Genomic DNA, 21,637 nt, shown 5'->3' with positions numbered 1-21,637 from the left:
TGACATGCAGAGGGGAGGGCATAAAGCAAGAGTACGCCTAATAGAAAATTAATAGCGCTATTGATAGCCTTTTCATTGGCTCTACCGCTCAGAATTCCATGAGGTCTATTTAAAGTTAAAATGTTATATAACTATGGCTACTAAAATGTTGATTTATAGTGTATTATAATATTTAAGGAACAAACTAAGTATATGTTGAATAAAATATTAAGGGCTAGATTATGAGTGGTGAGCTAACTTTTGCACAAGAACGGTATTCAATGTTTTTGGCTTTTTGCGCATTATGAAAATAGTGCGTGTATTACAAGTTTAAAGTAAACACGATTGCTTGAATGCAATCAAGATTTGCGCTTGTCAGGCTAGCATGATTTGAAAGCTCGTGTAAAGGGTTAGGACTAGAAAATAAATAGCATAAATCACAAATTAAAAACATTTAAAAGTACAGTTACATTCATATAAAAACTATCTTATAAAAATTAGTAAAAACATTTTAAAACCGTTATAAGGGCTCAAATTTATATGATATAAGGTGTTTGATATGTATAGATTTATGTGTTTTACGATATATTTACTGTACATATTTAACATTTCAATGTTTTTCACTTACAGGATAATGTAATTTGTGTTGTAAATACATATATATATATATATACAAACACACACATATATATATATATATATACACACTTATACCATTATATCTATTCCTAAAGATATATATATATATATATATATATATATATATATATATATATATATATATATATATATATATATATATATGTACTGTAGGCATAGATATCTGTTTTGCAGAGGGTAAATGACTACCCACACCACAGAACCTAGCCTATCCGGTATCTGTTGTAACCAGGTTTCTCCATGTTTTAAGAAATTAATAAAGTGACTTTTTATTTTTTCATTATCCGGTGCTCTTGCCTTTTTGTTCATTAAATTAACATTATCATATATATATATATATATATATATATATATATATATATATATATATATATATATATATATATATACATAGATAGATAGATTGAAAAATATTTTTAATAATAAAAAATTTAAAAAATTGTACATGAAGAACAGGATTGTATACTATTCGTAACACGCATCAGGGGTTTACAATTTAGGTCTAATGCGGTTTGGGTTAGCACACATGAAGAATGTGTGTTCTTGAAATATTAAATATAAGATATGAAAAAATATTAAAAATTATACATACTGTAAAAAAAATTCTAAATAATCTATAGAATATATCTATTATTTACAGTATGTATAATAATTAAATAAATATGTATTAATATTTTTTTATATTTTTAGAACGCGCATTGAAGTTAGCAATTCTTCATGTGCGCTAACCTAACACCGCATTAGGGGGGATATTTATTAAAGCGTTAATCTCAGTGCATTCGCTGGCGTCAATACGCTCCCCAGACATCGCTGACGCGGATCCTCATATGATGCCCTTATTTATAAAAAAAAAACCTTCAAAAACACGTGTGTCAAGTACGGCGCAATGAGCATTGGACTGTTGTTAACTAACTGTCCATGAACAAGCACATTTCTCTAAAGCTAATCTTTTATTTTTCATCTGTTAATGTCCAAGAAATAGCTACATTTATACCTCAACAAACAATATCTCTTAGAAAGTTATTTTTATACTTATTTGTTATATGATACTTTCACATAAATGAATGTGTATTTGTATTTCTAAAAGTCATTATATGCTTTTATCTCATGTTTTTTTTCTGAAATAATTATTAATGCTAGAATTTGTACATATATCTTTGCACATACCTGTGCGTGTGTGTGTGTGTATATATATATATATATATATATATATATGTGTGTGTGTGTTTGTGTTATGTCAGAAATCTTTTGCAAACATATTTACATGTCCTTACGTTCCTTTTTTGTTCTAAACAATGTTGTCTGTCATATCTCTGTGTTTATGTATATAGTGTAAATTTGTGAATATAGTGAATATAGTATGTATTCAGGGTATCATATGTATTTATTTGCAATCAATGGATATTTAAAGAGCTGGGCCAGTTTTCTCTCTGTACCTGTGTAACCACTCCTGATTGCAATCTAGTTTTAAGAAAACACTCCTATACAGGTGTTATAAAATGGGCTGGCATATAAGATGACATTTCTTACTGAAAAAGAAATTCAAGAAAAGGAAGAAATACACTGAAAATAGCATGACAGTAAAGAGGTGATTTTAATTTCTGCTGTATCTGAATCATGACAGTTTAATGTTAGGTGGGCTATCTCTATGAGCTATCAGTTTAAGATTATATTGAATCAAACATCAATTCAAATTTTAAAATCATTGTCTAAAATACTTCACTGTGTGTCCTAATGTCAGAATCAATGTTTATCTTTAATACTAATTTCATAAATACATACTTTCAAAGTATAATACACAATGTAACAAATGGCACTTGCAAGTTCTGATGAGTGATCAATGACACAAGTATTGAGTAATTTGATTAGTTATGTATATTTGAATCAGATTGGCTGATGTCATAAATCATGTGATTATGCATATTCCATTCAAAAGTGGTTAAAAAATTCACTAGTGTGTGGGTTGTTTAGGAGTTTGCGTCAAATTTGGTGCGAAGTAGAGAGTGGGACTTGTATTACATGGCTTAAATATGGCGGAATTAGATTTTTCCAGGAAGTTAGCTATATTATGTTGTGTATTTATTTCATTTTTATCTCTATATCTATTAGTGCGACAAGTTTGGGGCAAAGCTTTGCAACACATTTGGAGAAATAATATTGTCCCCTTGCTTTGTAATGAGAGACAAAGTTGTATCATAATCCATAAGTAGTAATGTATTTTTCATTTGTATCCCTATATCTACTAGTGCATCAAATGTGGAGCAATACTATTGTTTGATTTAGAAAGGATATACAATTTTAATAAAGTTTCTAATATACTTTATTCACTTGCAGCATTGAACAGAAGCTTTCTTTGTTTTCAGACTCCCAATGAGTTCTATGGCATCCACGGCCTCAAGGGTGGCGGATTGAAAACTAGGTACTCTGCGTCGGAATAGATGCGAGCTTACCTGTTAAATGTTTGATAAATTTGAAAAATGGTCTTAAAGAGTCGAATGTGAATTCGAAACATCTGTAATGATGCAAGCATCGATTTGCGTCGGATTGAGATAGCGGGAACGTATATTACGTCACAGAAGATCTTGACGCTTTGATAACTACGGCAGATCAATCTTGCGACAAATACGACGCGGGATTCCAGCATATTTTCAGTTGACGCTTTAATAAATATCCCCCAATCATCTAAATTGCGAGCCCCAATGCTCATTACGTACATTTTAAATTCCTATGTTCTTCACAAAAAATGTACGTTTTAGTATTAAATGTATATATATATATATATATATATATATATATATATATATATATATATCTGATAATGTTAATATAATATACATATATATATATATATATATATATACAGTACCTATATATCTATAGCAATAGATATACAGGTATAATTATGTTCTGCTGACACACCGATAGCTGTGCTGTATGTGATGTTGTTTTACTGGATGGATGAGTTTCAACAACATATTGGAGTTTAATCATCCCTTGGAAACTATGTTTATTTTAATAATTATATATAGAAATATGTATTTACAATAATAATTAAATTATTCTGTATGTGAAGAACATTGGAATTTTAACTATTCATAACTCCTGTCAGGTTAGTACACGAGCGATAGGTGTCAACTTCTATGGGAAGAAAGAGTTAACGTGGTTGCGATATTTGGTTTGTGCGCTTTGGGCTTCGCTAGCGCACATGAAGAATTGCTAGCTTCAATGTGCGTTCTTGAAATATTAAATATAAGTTATGAAAAAAATATTATTAAAAATTATACATACTGTAAAAAATTCTAAATAATCCATAGAATATATCCTTTATTTATTTTTAAGTATTATAATGGTTTTAAAAAAAAAATTATATTTTAGTTTTTAATTATTCATAACTCCTGTCGGGTTAGCACCCGAGCGATAGGAGTCAACTTCTTATAAATGAGGATATAAACCCATGAAGTTCCCTGTTTTAGTAACAATATAGACTTGGTTTTAACAAAGAAAAGTTGTGTATGTCATCAACATTATCTATTGCATATAGATCCTATACAAATCCCCTTCAATTACCTATGCTTACTCACTAGAACATGGGGGCAAATTAAACTCAAAATACATTTAATTCATCTCCCTCTAATTATGGTTGCTGCCATTTTGGAACCTATGTTACACAGCAAGAATATGAAGGAGAGTTGCTGCACATGTGCAAATGCATCAACACTGGAATGCATTGAAAGCTACATTTTAATGTGGTGGCACCCATGACTAGAGGGAGGTAGGGAATAACCTCAGTACTATGCTTCTAAAAAGTATTTAGTGTTTAATGTCCCTTCAACCAAATTGCTCAGAAAGGAAAAATTTGTTCATGTTCACAAGACATCACTCTTGTTGTATGGTTGTGGATTCATGTGCTCAGATATATTAAGGGGCCTTATAAAGCCATTGGAACATACAATAAAATTAATAAACAGGACCACAAAGGCTGCCAGCATACTTGTGACCATCTGAAATACTTGAGTAAGGGAGGCAGATTACAGATAGTTGACCCACCACTTATGTTTTTGGGTTATCCAATGTTAAAAATGACTTTAAAAATAAATTCATAAAAATGCATTCCCATAATTCCCTACCTCTACCTAATATCTTTGATTCTCCTGTGGACTTCTTAATTCTTCATTGACTTTATTTGACATTATATTGAAATTCCTTTATAATTAATTGGGATTATGAATAGACAAATGCTGCTGTGTCTGCATAACAAAATGCTCAAGCAACATTTCTCCAGTCATTCTTGTGTTACAGTTTTGTTGTACTACATAACTACTGCTGCTGATGTGCCTTATTGTGTTCCTTGTCTTCGTTTTGCTATTAAAAATGTATTTATTGATAAACACATTTTATTATTATTATTTTATTATTATTATTACATATTCCGGTCTTATAATAAAATATGGGTTTCTTTTTCTGTTTAGGTCACAGAGAATGTGCAGAAATACTTATTGCCTATGGACTCGATATAAATAATGAAATTCAAAATCTTGGTACACCACTTTATGTTGCCTGTGTGCACCAGAGAACAGACTGTGTGAGAAAACTACTCGAATTAGGTATTTTTATTTTTATTTTCACCAAGAAACATATTTTGTAAGGTTACACATTAAACACATGTAAAACTAGTCTATATACAAGAAAAGAAGTTAAAGGACCACTAAAGTCAAAATTAAACTTGATGCAGCACACAATTTTAAACAACTTTCCAATTAACATCCATTATCTAAATATGCACATTTTTTTAATATGCACACCAGTATATACTGAGCATGTGCAAGATTCATAGCGTATGCGTATATGCATTTTGTGATTGGCTGATGGCTGTCACATGATGCAGTAGGAAGGAAAATAAAACTAACTGTGAAATTTGTCAGAACAAAATCTACTACTTAATTCAAATTAAAGGGACAGTCTAGTCAAAATTAAACTTTCATGAATCAGATAGGGCATGTCATTTCAGACAACTTTCCAGTTTACTTTTATCATCAAATTTGCTTTGTTCACTTTGTATTCTTAGTTGAAAACTAAACCTATGTGGGCTCATATGCTAATTTCTAAGCCCTTGAAGGCTGCCTCTTATCTGAATGGATTTGATAGTTTTTCACAGCTAGACGGCATAAGTTAATGTGTGCCATATAGATAACATTGTGCTCATGCACGTGAGGTTACCTAGGGCTCAGCACTAATTGGCTAAAATGCATGTCTGTCAAAAGAACTAAAATAAGGGGCAGTCTGCAGTGGCTTAGATACAAGGTAATCACAGAGGTAAAAAGTGTATTAATATAATCGTGTTGGTTATGCAAAACTGGGGAATAGGTAATAAAAGGATTTTTTTTTTTTAAAACAATAAAAAATCTAGCGTTTACTGTCCCTTTAATTTACATTCACCAAGGATGCAGTAAGAAACTCTCCTCTATAATGCAAACAAGAAAAGAAAACACCTTTACAGACAAGCAATGATGTAGGGTTACACTAATTCTATGATAAATAATTAAAGGGACAGTCAAGTTCAAAAAAACTTTCATGTTTCAAATAGGGCATGTAATTTGAAACAACTTTCCAATTTACTTTTATCGCCAATTTTGCTTTGTTCTCTTGGTATTCTTGGTTGAAAGCTAAACCTAGGAGGTTCATATGCTAATTTCTTTGACTTTGAAGGCCGCCTCTAATCTAAATGCATTTTGATAGTTTTTCACCACTAGAGGGCATTAGTTCACGTGTTTCATATAGATAACATTGAGCTCATGCATGTGAATTTACCATTGAGACAGCTCTGATTGGCTAAAATGCAAGTCAGTCAAAAGAACTGAAATAAGGGGGCAGTCTGCTGAAGCTTAGATACTAGGTAATTACAGAGGTAAAACGTGTATAATTATAACTGTGTTGGTTATGCAAAACTGCGGAATTGGTAATTAAGGGATTATCTATCTTTTAAAACAATAATAGTAATAATAACAATAATAACAAAAAAACACAGTATAAAAAATAAAAACGAATTACATCTAATTTAATAGCCCTATCAAAATAAAAAAAGCCCCCCCCCCCCAAAATAAAAAAAACCCTAGCCTACAATAAACTACCAATGGCCCTTAAAAGGGCCTTTTGCGGGGCATTGCCCCAAAGAAATCAGCTCTCAAATAAAAAGCCTATCTAAAATGGGCATTGCCCTTAAAAGGGCATTTAGCTCTTTTACCTGCCCAGACCCTACTCTAAAAATAAAACCCACCCAAAAAAAAACCTTAAATAAACCTAACACTAACCCTCGACGATCCACTTACAGTTTTTGAAGTTCCGTTTTAAGGATCCATCCAGCCGGTGAAGTCTTCATCCATCCGGCGACATCTTCATCCATGCGGCCTCTTCTATCTTCATCCATCTGGTGCGGAGTGGGTCCATCCTGAAGACATCCGGCGTGGAGCTTTTCTTCAATACGGTCACCGCCGTAAACTGGATCTTGAATGCAAGTGACGTCATCCAAAATGGCGTCCCTTGCATTCCTTGCATTCCTATTGGCTGAAAGGTTCCAATCAGCCAATAGGATTAGAGCTCTCATCCTATTGGCTGTTCCAATCAGGATGGGAACAGCCAATAGGATGACAGCTGCTCAAATCCTATTGGCCTATTGGAACAGCCAATAGGATGAGAGCTGCTCAAATCCTATTGGCTGATTGGAACAGCCAATAGGATTTTAGCAGCTCTAATCCTATTGGCTGATTGGAACCTTTCAGTCATTAGGAATGCAAGGGATGCCATCTTGGATGACGTCACTTGCATTTAAGTTCCGATTTACGGCGGCAACTGTATTGAAGAGGAGCTCCACGCCGGATGTCTTCAGGATGGACCCGCTCCGCGCTGGATGGATGAAGATAGAAGAGGCCGCATGGATGAAGATAGACGAGGCCGCCTGGATGAAGACTTCGCCGGCTGGATGGATCCTTCAAGCGGAACTTCAAAAACTGTAAGTGGATCGTCTGGGGTTAGTGTTAAGTTTATTTAAGGGTTTTTTGGGTGGGTTTTATTTTTAGAGTAGGGTCTGGGCAGGTAAAAGAGCTAAATGCCCCTTTAAGGGCAATGCCCGTAAAAAATGCCCTTTTCAGGGCAATGGTGAGCTTAGGTTTTCTAGATAGGCTTTTTATTTGGGGGGCTGGGTGGTGGGTTTAACTGTTGGGGGGAGTGTTTGTATTTTTTTTTCAGGTAAAAGAGCTGATTTCTTTGGGGCAATGCCCTGCAAAGGGCCCTTTTAAGGGCCATTGGTAGTTTATTGTAGGCTAGGGTTTTTTTTTATTTTGGGGGGGCTTTTTTATTTTGATAGGGCTATTAGATTAGGTGTAATTTGTTTTTATTTTTGATACTGTTGGGTTTTTTTGTAACTTAGTGGGGGGTTTTTTTGTAACTTAGTGTTTGTTTTTTTGTAACTTAGTGTTTGTTTGTTTTTGTAACAGCGTTAATTTATTTTTGTAATTTAGTAATTTTTAATTGTAGATTTAAATAATTTGAGTAGGGTTAGGGTTTTTTAATATGTAATGTAGTTAAAGGGACACTGAACCCAAATTTTTTCTTTCGTCATTCAGATAGAGCATGCAATTTTAAGCAACTTTTTAATTTACTCCTATTATCATTTTTTCTTCGTTCTCTTGCTATCTTTATTTAAAAAAGAAGGCATCAAAGCTTTTTTTTGGTTCAGTACTCTGGACAGCACTTTATTATTGGTGGATGAAGTTATCCTCCAATCAGCAAGAACAACCCAGGTTGTTCACCAAAAATGGGCCGGCATCTAAACATACATTCTTGCATTTCAAATAAAGATACCAAGAGAATGAAGAACATTTGATAATAGGAGTAAATTAGAAAGTTGCTTAAAATTTGATGCTCTATCTCAGAGCTTTCCAAACTTTTTATGTTGGTGACACATTTTTTAGACCTACATCATTTTGCGACACAGTAATTCAGTTGTACTAGCAAACAGGAGGTTAAACTAACTTGTTTTAAGAGATATGGACACATACATAAATTATATAATATGAAATGTATTTACAAGTAACAGTATGTAAGTGCAAGAATGGAAAAAAAAGTTTAATAATATGAGGTTTATGGGATAAACAGTTTTTGAATATTTAGTGGAATGTTAGATAAAGACACTTGCATTACATCATCAAGCTTCCACTTCCTATCCATATATCAAGAGCAGGAGCAGCAATGCACTACTGGGAGCTAGCTGCAAAAAAAAAAACTTTTTTGACTTCTGACTTTAGCTCAGTGTTTAAGCTGCTGCCCTCAGAGCTCTGCGAGTCCGACTGACTACTGCCCGCGCTGCAAACACACTGCTGTCCCACTCACTGACTACTTGTGCAGTCATGAGCCAATTGAGGAGACTACACGTGCAGTCAGGAGCCAATGTGCCGCCAATGGGAATAGCTTCAGTTCCCGCTAAGCTGTGCCAATAGGTTAAGATGACCTGTGACCTACTATGTATCAATCACATGTCAACTACGTGTTATGAGTAGCAGGCAGGCGGAAAGTCGGAAACCAAAAAAAAATTTAAAAGGATTTTTAAATTCAAAAAAATTTGTGCTGAAGCAGGGACACACCTACACACTACCACTGACACACGGTTTGGAGAGCACTGCTCTATCTGAGTCACTAAAGAAAAAATTTGGACTCAGTGTCCCTTTAATTTAATTGCTAGTTTAATGTAATTGTAGTATAATAGTTGGGTAGGTTAATTAATAGTTTAATAGAGTTTATTTTAATTCTAAAGGTAAGTTTTAATTTATTATAAGACAGGGATGTGGTAATTTTAATGTAAAGTTAGCGGGTTGTTAGGTTTAGGGGTTAATAGCTTAATTTAGTTTATGGTGATGTGGGGGGCTGGCAGTTTAGGGGTTAATAGGTTTAGTTAATGGTAGTGATGTGGGAGGCCATGGGTTTTAGGGGTTAATACATTTATTTAGTGGCGGCGGGGTCCGGGAGTGGCAGGATAGGGGTTAATAACTTTATTAAAGTTGCGGAGGGGTCCGGGAGCGGCGGAATAGGGGTTAAACATTTTAGTATAGTGGCGGCGTTTAGTGACAGGATAAATAAAGTTGTTAAAAAGCCGAATAGCAGCAAGATCGATGACTGTTAGTTAAAGGGACAGTCTAGGCCAAAATAAACTTTCACGATTCAAATAGAGCATGTAATTATAAACAATTTTCCAATTTACTTTTATCACCAATTTTGCTTTGTTCTCTTGGTATTCTTAGTTGAAAGCTTAACCTAGGAGGTTCATATGCTAATTTCTTAGACCTTGAAGGCCACCTCTTTTCAGAATGCATTTTAACAGTTTTTCACCACTAGAGAGTGTTAGTTCACGTATTTCATATAGATAACACTGTGCTCGTGCACGTGAAGTTATCTGGGAGCAGGCACTGATTGGCTAGACTGCAAGTCTGTCAAAAGAACTGAAATAAAGGGGCAGTTTACAGAGGCTTAGATACAAGATAATCACAGAGGTTAAAAGTATATTAATATAACTGTGTTGGTTTTGCAAAACTGGGGAATGGGTAATAAAGGGATTATCTATCTTTTAAAACAATAAAAATTCTGGTGTCGACTGTCCCTTTAACAACAGTTCGATGCTCATCGCCCCGTACTTGGTATGCAGCTTTTTGCCGGCTTTTTTTATAAATATGGAGAGCATATTCAGGTCCGCGGCCGCGATGTTAGGCAATGGTAGGAGAGCGTATTGGTGCCGGCGAATGCAGCATAGTTGAGGCTTTGATAAATATCCCCCCAAGTGCTATTGCATTGTCTTGTTATCTTGCATTTGTTGATTATACAAATCTACTGTCTTGACTTGACTTGTACTTTAGAAAGTAGCATCCACATAGCACATACAAGATAAACCCATAAATGTCCCATATGTCTTACAAATAAGGATATGAGCAAACATACAACTTTTAATAAATATCACCATAAAATATTAGTTCACAACAAATGTAAAAATAAAACATAAGTAATAACTTGCTAAGTGTTTCTCTCTTCCTGAAACAAAATCAATAAAATAATAATAGCACAAACATCACAAAATGTGTAATTATCCCCATTGCTATATGTACAGCAAGTACAAAAGATGCCTATAAATTCACTAATTTGTGAAAAACCTGGGAGCTACAATGTAAAGAAACTAACAAAATAAAAAACTATTAATTAGTATGCCATAGCCAAAATCAAATAAAGGAGGAGTGAAAGCACCAAAAGTCTGATGTGCGTTTTGCCGACAGTTTTGTCAAAGTTGTATTTATAGGTATCTTTGTGCCGGCCTCGTTCGCTTTAACTAGTGTGTGATTTTGATTCTTACAATTATTATTGATTTTGTTTCAGGAGGGGAGGAACATTTAGCAAGCTTTTACTTAAGTTTTATTTTCACAGTTGGTGTGAACTAAAATTTTCTGTTGTTATTTATTAAAAGTTAGGGTTAATGTTTGTTTATATCATTTGTAAGATATATGGGCTATTTATGGGTTTATCTTGTGTGCCATGGGGATGCTACTTTTCTTTCTTAAAGGGAAAGTCCAATCCAAATTTTTTATTGTTTATAAAGATAGGTACCGCCTTTACTACCCATTCCCCTGCTTTGCACAACCAACATTGTTAGATTAATAACTTTATAAACTTTAAAATGCTAAATCTCTGCCTGTTTCTAAGCCCATGCAGGCCACCTTTATCCAGTGGCGGCTTGTGGGTTATTCAAATGGGGGTTCACAATACATACATTTTTGTAAATAGATTTGCAGTTGATCTAAAATATATAACTTTTAGGTAAGTAGTTTTGCTGTTATATAGCACTCCAATCTCCAGCTATCCCTCCAACCATCCACCAAGTGTTAATTTTTTAACTGACTTTTAAACTAGCTTTTTAAACTTAAAGGGGCAGTCTACACCAGAATTTTTATTGTTTAAAAAGATAGATAATCCCTTATCACTCATTCCCAGTTTTGCATAACCAACACAGTTATATTAATATGTTTTACCTCTGTGATTACTTTGTATCTAAGCCTCTGCAGACTGCCCACTTATCTCAGTGCTTTTGACAGAAATGCAGTTTAGCCAATCAGTGTTGACTCAAATAACTCCACGGGAGTGAGAAAAATGTTATCTAGATGACACACATGAACTAGTACTGTCTAACTGTGAAAAACTTTCAAAATGCTCTGAGCTAAGAGGCAGTTTTCAACGGTTTACAAATCAGTTTGAGCCTACCTAGGTTTAGCTTTTCAAAAATACCACCAAGGGAACAAAGCAAATTGAATGGTAAAAGTCATTTGGAAAGTTGTTTAAAATGCCATGCCCTATCTGAATCATGAAAGTTTAACTTTGACTAGACTGTCCCTTTAACTAAACTAACTAAACAAGCTCCTCTCAGCAGATATCCCAGGTTCCCACCATCCAGCAATGTATCTGCAAAATAGCTGACTGCAGCAGTTAACTGGTCTGTGGTGTACTTTAAAATAACTGTGTAAACCAGCTAAATAAAAGGAGCTCCTCTCAGCAGCTATCTCTCCAGTCCCACCATCTAACAAAGAGTATACAAAAAGGCTTCCTTCCTGCACTGCAGCAGTTAAATATAGCAGTCAGGGGTAAACTAAATAATAATAATATGCAATTAAATATAGGAGTCTCAATACAGAGATCCTGATAGGGGGCGCACTATATCAGATAGCAACCCAAATGTTAAAAATAAATAATGGAAAAAGAAGTGATAAATAACAATATTGTAATCACAAATATCTACACATATATATGGGGAATAAAGATGTTAAATATATGTGTATATATGTCTCTACACACCATCAAGAGACACAGTATAAAAGAAATAAACTAATATAATAAAATAATATAGTATAAAAATAAGAGAACAAAATATATGTAACAAAGATAATATGCTGATATAGGTATAAAATATATATAGAACCAAAAGTCAAGAAACAAGCGCCTCTCTTTTTCTTCCATTATTCCTTCTAAATATAGGAGTCAGTGGGGATAAAATAAAAAGTAAAAATATGCAGGTTTACTAGTAACTTTTTACTAGTTTTAACAACTCTCTGCAATCTGCTAATAATAACTTCTAAACTAAAATACTTTTTACTACTATACAGCAGCCGTGACAGCTGTCAACGGTCAACTAGTAAAATGAGTCTGTTGCTCAGCCTCTCTCTGTCTAAAATTAATATGCAATATTACTCCTTAGTCCCTACTCTACTCTGTCCCTCTGCTAATTAGTTAAATTCTTCTATCTACAGTCAACTTCTACCAAGACTTGGTCATTAACTGCTAACAAAATAAATGAACAGAGGAGTATGACAGGCATGTAGGCTCTACATTTTTTCAAAACACAGTCTGGATTTGACTTTTTTTGGGTTAATAATTAAATATAATTTTTCCAATAGGGGGGCTATTGGAAAAATTATATTTTATTCAGCCAAAAATTTTTTTCTTCTTTTGGCTAGGGGTTTACGTGCACCTGTGCACATATGGCGGGGCTTCTACTGCCTTTATCTAAGTGCATTTTGTTAGCTCTTCACTGCAAGACAGTGCTAGTTAATGTGTGTCATATAAATAACACTGTGATCACTCCTGTGGAGTTAAGAAAGAGTCAGCACTAATTGGCTAAAATGTTTAGATACAAGTTAATCACAGAGGTAAAAGGTATATTAATATAACTGTGTTGGTTATGCAAAACTAGGGAATGGGCAATAAAGGGATGAACTATCTTTTGAAACAATACAATTCTGGAGTAGAATGTCTCTTTAATTCCCAGTGTTTCTACTTATCTAAACTGAAGTCTACAGTGCCAATTTTATTATGAATCACAAGTAGTGTTTCATATAATGAACATGATACCTATCAATCATTCATGATAACCATTTTAACTATCTTGCTGTCTGTCTGTAAGGAGAAACATAGTTTATCCATTGATATTTGCACAGTTCAATTATTGCATCATGGAAGATCATTTAAACAAATTAGGCCAGAATGCAGTGCTGTATTTGTCAATAGACACATTACAGAGCCTTTTATTGCATATAACCATTCTCCATCCTGCAGGATTATTATGTGTTTGGAGGTGTGGCCTGCTTTCTGGACATAGTGGTGTGTGTATTATTATTTTTTCTTTTTTGTATGCCAGCTGCAGATGTACACATTGGAAAACACAGGGACACACCACTGCATGCTGCTGCTAGGAAATCAAGTGAAGAAATAGTTAAGTTGCTGATCAACTATGGCGCTAATGTGAAGTACAAAAACATGGAAGGAAAATATCCTATTGAACTCGCAGCACCAAGAAGTCCAGTAGAACAAGCCCTGTTGTTTGCAGAAGGTACTTTTTCCAATAGATTTGTTGAATACTTAAAATGTTCTACATTTTAAAAGTTTAGCTAGTTTCTTGCCTCAATATTGATGTATTATTTTTGTTGAAATAACCGTAAGGATAGTTAGAAGCAAGTGATATTACTATACAATGGGATAGATTAATATACTCTCGTTAAGCTGCTAAAGTAAGGGGCCTCATTGATAAACAATGTCATAATAGAAATTCATAGAACTTGGCTGCCCTTATCTTTTCTTGTTTTTCATTACTGTAGTGAGTGGTTCTTCTATTTACATATTGAATAGTGCTAAGTGACCCTATATATGATATCTTGTCCAACAAACAAAAACTACTAACACAGCAGAAAAACAATAGTAAACAGCAACACTTAGGAGACAGGCTTGCAGAGTAAGATTTGTAAGTGTTTGTTGCTTTAAAATATTCACGTCTGTTTTATAAGGATAACGTAGTCTCACTGGATACAATGAGAACTGGCTTAGAAACCTCATAGGCACTAGAGAGGCTGACCTGGGGTGGTACAGAGCTTTCTAGAGGTGTGTTCAGGGTGTTTTGCCTAAACCACAAGACCCCATTGCCCCTGTAATGTAACGTGTCAAGTCTAGCTATTTCAGAGGTGATGGAGGTTGTCTTCATTTTATCTTTCTTTTATATCCCTTAAACTTTTTCAAGAGAGAGTTCCTTTTTTTTATTCCGTGTGTTTTTTTTACACATTTATAGTTTTCATAAAATTTTAAAGGCCTGGCAAATTATTTAACTGTAGACATTCTAAGCACAATTTATTTAACAGTGCACAAAAAATAAAACATGTTTATAAAGACGTCAAAGACATTTGTTGGAAGTTTGTTATCTTAGAGCTATTTAGACAAAACATTTTTTTTGTCTGTATTAAGGCTACATTTTGCCTATTCAGTTATACTGGCATTATAACACTCAAGTCTGAACTCATAACTTCAAATAAACAAAAATGAATGCGCTCATTTATCTAGTTCTCAGCAATATAATATTATAATGTTGTTAAAGGAAAGTTTATGAGGGAAAATGCTCAGCAAATCCATTTTCTAACCAATGCTGAAGACCATTTCCTGTTCTTTTGGTCTTTCTTTTAACCGTCATAAACCTGTGCAAGTTGCTGAAGATTCTTAGTAACTTGCTGAAAGTATTGAAGCCACCTTGTCAAAGATTTTGTTGAAATATAAAATACATTGCATATACGTTTGAAATGTCTTTTCGAGAGCGATAATTTAATCTGCACAATAACTGTCATTGTATTGAAAACATAATATTATTCCATGCCATTTACAGTTTACTAGAATACTAAAAAATATTTTTATTACTGTTATTTTTCAGGACCTGCTACTTTGACTCAGCTGTGTCGTCTTTGCATTCGAAAATGTTTGGGAATGTCCTGTCTTCACAGTGTTCCGCAGCTGAATTTACCAGAGAGATTGAAACAATTTCTATTGTATCGGTAGAACTCTAGGAATGACCTCTGTACATATGTATATTATTTAATAAAATATAATCAAAATAAACAAAATCATCATTATTCAGCAAACTATATTGAGAGCTAATATTGAGCTTCTCCTTAATTATAGTATAGTTGAAACATTAATAGTAGATGCCAAACATAAAAAGTTTGATTCACACTAGTTCAGTTTACACACGTTAATCATTTATTGTTGTGTTGTCAATGTTTTGATTGGCAAGAATTCTTGAGTGATTTAATTTCAGAGCTGGTGCTATGGTAAAAATTCTGTATAATGTTTTCCATTCTGACCAAAGTAAAGGTTTATAGACTTAAACCTACTCTGCGGAGAGTGGTGAATATTTTGTTTGCATGAAACTGGTTTCTCTTTAGTATGCTTATAATTTTTTATTTATTTATTATAATTTTTTTAAACATACAGACACTGGTAACAGTAAATAAAGAAACAACAGTGATACGTTTTGCATTTTTTGCGAGATAGGACTTAAACAGCAGTCCAGTTAGGAGTAGAACAAAGTCCCTTGCCTCCTGAGGATGTGTGGGGGCGAACATATAGTCTACAAAAAACATATACCTGTGAGTGTCACTTGCAATGAAAGAAGTGCAATTCACTAATAATAGAATGATAATTAACATAAACAAAAGCAGGCTTGTTAAAATTTTTGAATACATTACTGTTTATCAGATTCTCTGAGGATTTAGAGGAACAGGGGTCAGAGGGGAAAAAGATAAGTCAAGTAGTGAAATTACATAATATGATATGGACTACGAGGGGTTTAGGGGGAGTAGATAATTTTGTAATCCATTGTTTGAAATATTAGTGGGATTGATGACTCCTGATAGAATTTAATATCGGCAAATAAACAGAGTTTATTTCACCTATAATAGCCATATTTATCTAGGAGTAAAATGTTTTCCATGCATTTTTCACCCATGTTTCTGGAGATGGTAGCTGTGTAGATTTCCAAAGTTGGGCTAATAATAGTCTAGCACTATTCAAACATATTTGTAGTAGGGAGGACCTAATCTTACACCTACAGTTTGGACTTTTTTTTAGGAGAGCGATGGTCGGTGACAAAGTAAAGTCTGGACCTAAAATATTTGAAAAGTTTGTTTGATAGATTTTCAGAAGGGAGTGATTTTAGTGCAGAGCCACCACATATGGAGCATAGTGTGTCATTTGAATTACAACCTCTCCAGCAAAGTGGAGAGAATGATGGGTACATTTTCTTAAGTCTAACGGGATGTCAAATACCAGCGAAGTAGTAGCTTAAAGTTCATCTCGATAATGCGGGATGAGGTGGAGAATTTATGTGTATTATTGTAAATTTTCCCCCATTCCTTTTCATCTAGACAAAGGCTTAATTTGTGGTGCCATTGTAGTGTGTATGGTGGGAGTGAATGGGAATGGGCAGAATGCATTAGTCTTTTGGAGAGGCTGACAAGCACAATTGGTCAAAAGGGTTTATGGATCGAATAAGGCTTTTCTTAAACTGGGTATTATGTAAAACGTGATGTAATTGAGTATATTTAAGCCAGGATGGGAAAGCTTCATTTAATATATGCTGAAAATCTTGGCGCGGCTTCAGTTTTCCTTGTTCTAGTAGTAATAATAGGTACAGAATCTGAGGTCTGTAAATAATACAAAGTTCTGATGGTGTGTGGTTAATACTGTATAGGGCCCAATATACATAGTCTCATTTTTAATATAGTCCACAGTGAATGGGCATATATAACTTCACTATGCACACTATTGACCCCATTGCATCTGATATTGAATTGCTGCTTGATTACTAAGGGTAAATAGCGTTTGCCTGGGGTCTCACTACCCCTTAAAACAGCCTCGGCTGCTACAGCGACAGAGGCCTCACTCTGGGATAGATTACCACGCTAACATAATCAATTCAACAGTAGTACAAATGCCTTGATACACAGGCACATACCTTCAATCTGACGGATCACTCTGGAGATATACTCCCTTGTCCATAGCCAGGTACCTTGTTATTTGCGCACCGTCTGTGCGACCACTTTTCTTGTGGAGCCACCCATGATGAGGGCCTCTGAAGCTCACTGTTACCCGGCTTCTCCATCCAATCTGTCTGTGACGTCACTGGGGGTATGTGTGGCTAAGCTCAGTTCTGATTGGTTAGGAGCATGACAACTAGCGTAGGATTGCTGGTCTTGTAAATTCAAGTTGAAGAAGAAAGTAGACCTTGTCTTTATTTCATACGATTAAAAGATGGGACAGCAAGCCACCAACAACTGGAGAAAGGAAAATGCAGCACATCGGCTTACGCGTTTCGGTGAACTGCCGTAGTTATAGCCTGGCTACGACTACGACAGTTCGTCGAAACGCATAAGCGTTATTGGTGGCTTGCTGTCCCATCTTTTAATCATATGAAATAAAGACAAGTTTTTACTCAGAGCGGAAGGTCTTCTTTCTTTTTCAACTTGTCTGTAGATAATGTCTGTTTTCCTTAAGGCCCGCCAATGAACTCCATATTTGGAGAAATCGGAAACAGCTGAGATTTTGTGGTTGAGATCTCTGGGGTTTTCACAATCAAATGATCCTAGGGTTTAAACGTGTCTATAAAGGGAAGAATTTTTACATGGAAAAGGCCTTCTATTTTTTGGGAGTCAACATAAGGAACCTCGGGTAGGAGGCCTGAGAATTTGTGAATCTAATTTGACCCAAGCCTTTAAACCTTTTCTGCTATGCCAATCAATTATTTGCAGGAGTACCACTGAGTTATAATAGACTCCAAGGTTGGGGACCCCCAAACCACCATCCCTTAAAGGGATACTAAACCCAAATTTGTGTTCTTTCATGATTTAGATAAAGCATGCAATTTTAAACAACTTGTAATTTACTCCTATTATCAATTTTTCTTTGTTCTCTTGCTATCTTTTTTGAAAAGCAGAAATTTAAGGCTTAGGAGCTGGCCCACTTTTGGTTCAGAACCCTGGATCACGCTTGTTCATTGGTGGCTACATTTAGGAGTAAATTACTAAGTTGCTTAAAATTGCATGCTCTATCTAAAAAAATAAAGAAAAAATTTGGGTTTAGTATCCCTTTAAAGACCGGTACATATTAGTCAGGTTTATTCTAGGACAAATCCATCCCCATATGAAGGCATTGATGGATTGTTGGAGTTGCTGGAGGTAGAATCTAGGAAGGGCTATGGGCACAGTTTGGAAGATAATACAGTATTTTAGGTAGTATTATTATTTTGAATGATTGTATCCTTCACCACCATGAAAGTGGTTTGTCGTGCCATGTACATAGGTTGTGTGGATTGAATTAACTACTGATTTATAATTGTTGTTATATAGTTGTGAGACACGTGGAGTCAAAATCATCCTTACATTTTTTTAGATAGGAGGATTGACATTTGTAGAGGCATAGGGAGCTTAGGTCGCAGAAATCAGTCTGCATCAATTAAATATTGAGAACCTATGACTTCTGCTGATTGATAAGAAAGTTGGAAAGTTTACTGAACCGGTCAAATTCTCTTAGCAGTGCCAGTAGAGAAGAGGAAGGGTAGAATAATGTGAGGAGGACATCATCCGCGAACAAGGTGACCATATAATTGTTTGGACTTATGGGAATCCCATGGATATCTGGGTTAGTTCTTATGTGGGCAGCTAAAGCTTCCATTGTCAGGATAAGGGAAATTGGGGATAAGGGGCAACCTTGCCTGGTGCTGTTTAATAAGAGGAAACTCCAGGAGAGGACTCCATTTACCTTCACTTTAGTGGACAGTCCAGAATATAAATGAAAAATTATTTTGAACATGAGGTCACCAAAACCAGAACATTTGAGTGTTCTCTGAAGAAAGGCCCAATTTTTCCTATCAAATGCTTTTTCTGCATCAGTGGAGACCATGAAGGAACATTATGACTAAAGCATATTCCATGAGATGTAACACGAGCATGGTGTTGTCTCTGGCATCCCTGAGTGTAACAAAGCCTGCTTGGTGAACATGTATGAGACTAGGTAGAGCTTTATTGATCGGTTTAACTAAAATTTTTGGCGTTTTTCTTAAAGGGTCAGTAAACATACGTCTTTATTTTTTAATAAAAAGATCCAGGTCACATATTATAAACCCCGCCCTCTATGACACAATCTAATTTTATTTTTTATACGCCCCTGACTCGCCCCCTGACCTTGCTAATGAGCGCGCTCACTAAAATAATGAAAAACATCTAGTGAAATGAATTACGATAAAACCAGTCATTCAGTTTAGAAGTGATTTTAATTTTTAAACAAAAATTATCAATATTAGATAATTAGATTAAAAAAAAAGTAATGCAAATGTTAATTTCGTTAAGTAGCTAGCACATTGCAAAGGCGGCAATCCGTTGTTTACCTCACTGACAATTTGACAGCTGAGGGAAGAAGAAACTTAGGCCTAGATTTGGAGTTCGGCGGTAGCCGTCAAAACCAGCGTTAGAGGCTCCTAACGCTGGTTTTGGCCGCCCGCTGGTATTTGGAGTCAGTGATTAAAGGGTCTAACGCTCACTTTTCAGCCGCGACTTTTCCATACCGCAGATCCCCCTACGCCATTTGCGTAGCCTATATTTTCAATGGGATCTTTCTAACGCTGGTATTTAGAGTCGTTTCTGAAGTGAGCGTTAGAGCTCTAACGACAAGATTCCAGCCGCCTGAAAATAGCAGGAGTTAAGAGCTTTCTGGCTAACGCCGGTTTATAAAGCTCTTAACTACTGTACCCTAAAGTACACTAACACCCATAAACTACCTATGTACCCCTAAACCGAGGTCCCTCACACCGCCGCCACTCGATTAAAATTTTTAACCCCTAATCTGCCGACCGCCACCTACGTTATACTTATGTACCCCTAATCTGCTGCCCCTAACCCCGCCGACCCCTGTATTACATTTATTAACCCCTAACTTGCCCCCCACAACGTCGCCGCCAGCTACTTAAAATAATTAACCCCTAATCTTCCGACCGCAAATCGCCGCCACCTACGTTATCCCTATGTACCCCTAATCTGCTGCCCTAACATCGCCGACCCCTATATTATATTTATTAACCCCTAATCTGCCCCCCTCAACGTCGCCGACACCTGCCTACACTTATTAACCCCTAATCTGCCGAGCGGACCTGAGCGCTACTATAATAAATGTATTAACCCCTAATCCGCCTCACTAACCCTATCATAAATAGTATTAACCCCTAATCTGCCCTCCCTAACATCGCCGACACCTAACTTCAATTATTAACCCCTAATCTGCCGACCGGAGCTCACCGCTATTCTAATAAATGTATTAACCCCTAAAGCTAAGTCTAACCCTAACACTAACACCCCCCTAAGTTAAATATAATTTTTATCTAACGAAATAAATTAACTCTTATTAAATAAATTATTCCTATTTAAAGCTAAATACTTACCTGTAAAATAAATCATAATATAGCTACAATATAAATTATAATTATATTATAGCTATTTTAGGATTAATATTTATTTTACAGGCAACTTTGTTATTATTTTAACCAGGTAAAATAGCTATTAAATAGTTAAGAACTATTTAATAGTTACCTAGTTAAAATAATAACAAATTTACCTGTAAAATAAATCCTAACCTAAGTTATAATTAAACCTAACACTACCCTATCAATAAAATAATTAAATAAACTACCTACAATTACCTACAATTAACCTAACACTACACTATCAATAAATTAATTAAACACAATTCCTACAAATAAATACAATTAAATAAACTAGCTAAAGTACAAAAAATAAAAAAGAACTAAGTTACAGAAAATAAAAAAATATTTACAAACATAAGAAAAATATTACAACAATTTTAAACTAATTACACCTACTCTAAGCCCCCTAATAAAATAACAAAGCCCCCCAAAATAAAAAATTCCCTACCCTATTCTAAATTAAAAAAGTTACAAGCTCTTTTACCTTACCAGCCCTGAACAGGGCCCTTTGCGGGGCATGCCCCAAGAATTTCAGCTCTTTTGCCTGTAAAAAAAAACATACAATACCCCCCCCCCAACATTACAACCCACCACCCACATACCCCTAATCTAACCCAAACCCCCCTTAAATAA

General features: G+C 34.9%; 1 protein-coding gene across 1 annotated transcript in view; it reads left to right on the top strand.

Moving 5' to 3' along the window:
- ASB11 (ankyrin repeat and SOCS box containing 11) overlaps nucleotides 1-15,596 on the top strand; it is a 97,988-nt gene extending 82,392 nt beyond the window's left edge. The window contains exons 5-7 of the mRNA XM_053706072.1: nucleotides 5,109-5,243; nucleotides 13,856-14,047; nucleotides 15,407-15,596. Coding sequence (XP_053562047.1) covers nucleotides 5,109-5,243; nucleotides 13,856-14,047; nucleotides 15,407-15,531 — 452 coding nt within the window. The 3' untranslated portion in view covers nucleotides 15,532-15,596. The remainder of the gene's footprint in view (nucleotides 1-5,108; nucleotides 5,244-13,855; nucleotides 14,048-15,406) is intronic.
- Nucleotides 15,597-21,637: the final 6,041 nt, after the last annotated feature.

This window comes from Bombina bombina, chromosome 3 (genome assembly GCF_027579735.1).
Source record: "Bombina bombina isolate aBomBom1 chromosome 3, aBomBom1.pri, whole genome shotgun sequence".
Lineage (NCBI taxonomy): Eukaryota > Metazoa > Chordata > Amphibia > Anura > Bombinatoridae > Bombina > Bombina bombina.
The sequence above is the reverse complement of the archived record's forward strand: the minus strand, read 5'-3'. Positions and strand labels throughout refer to the sequence as shown.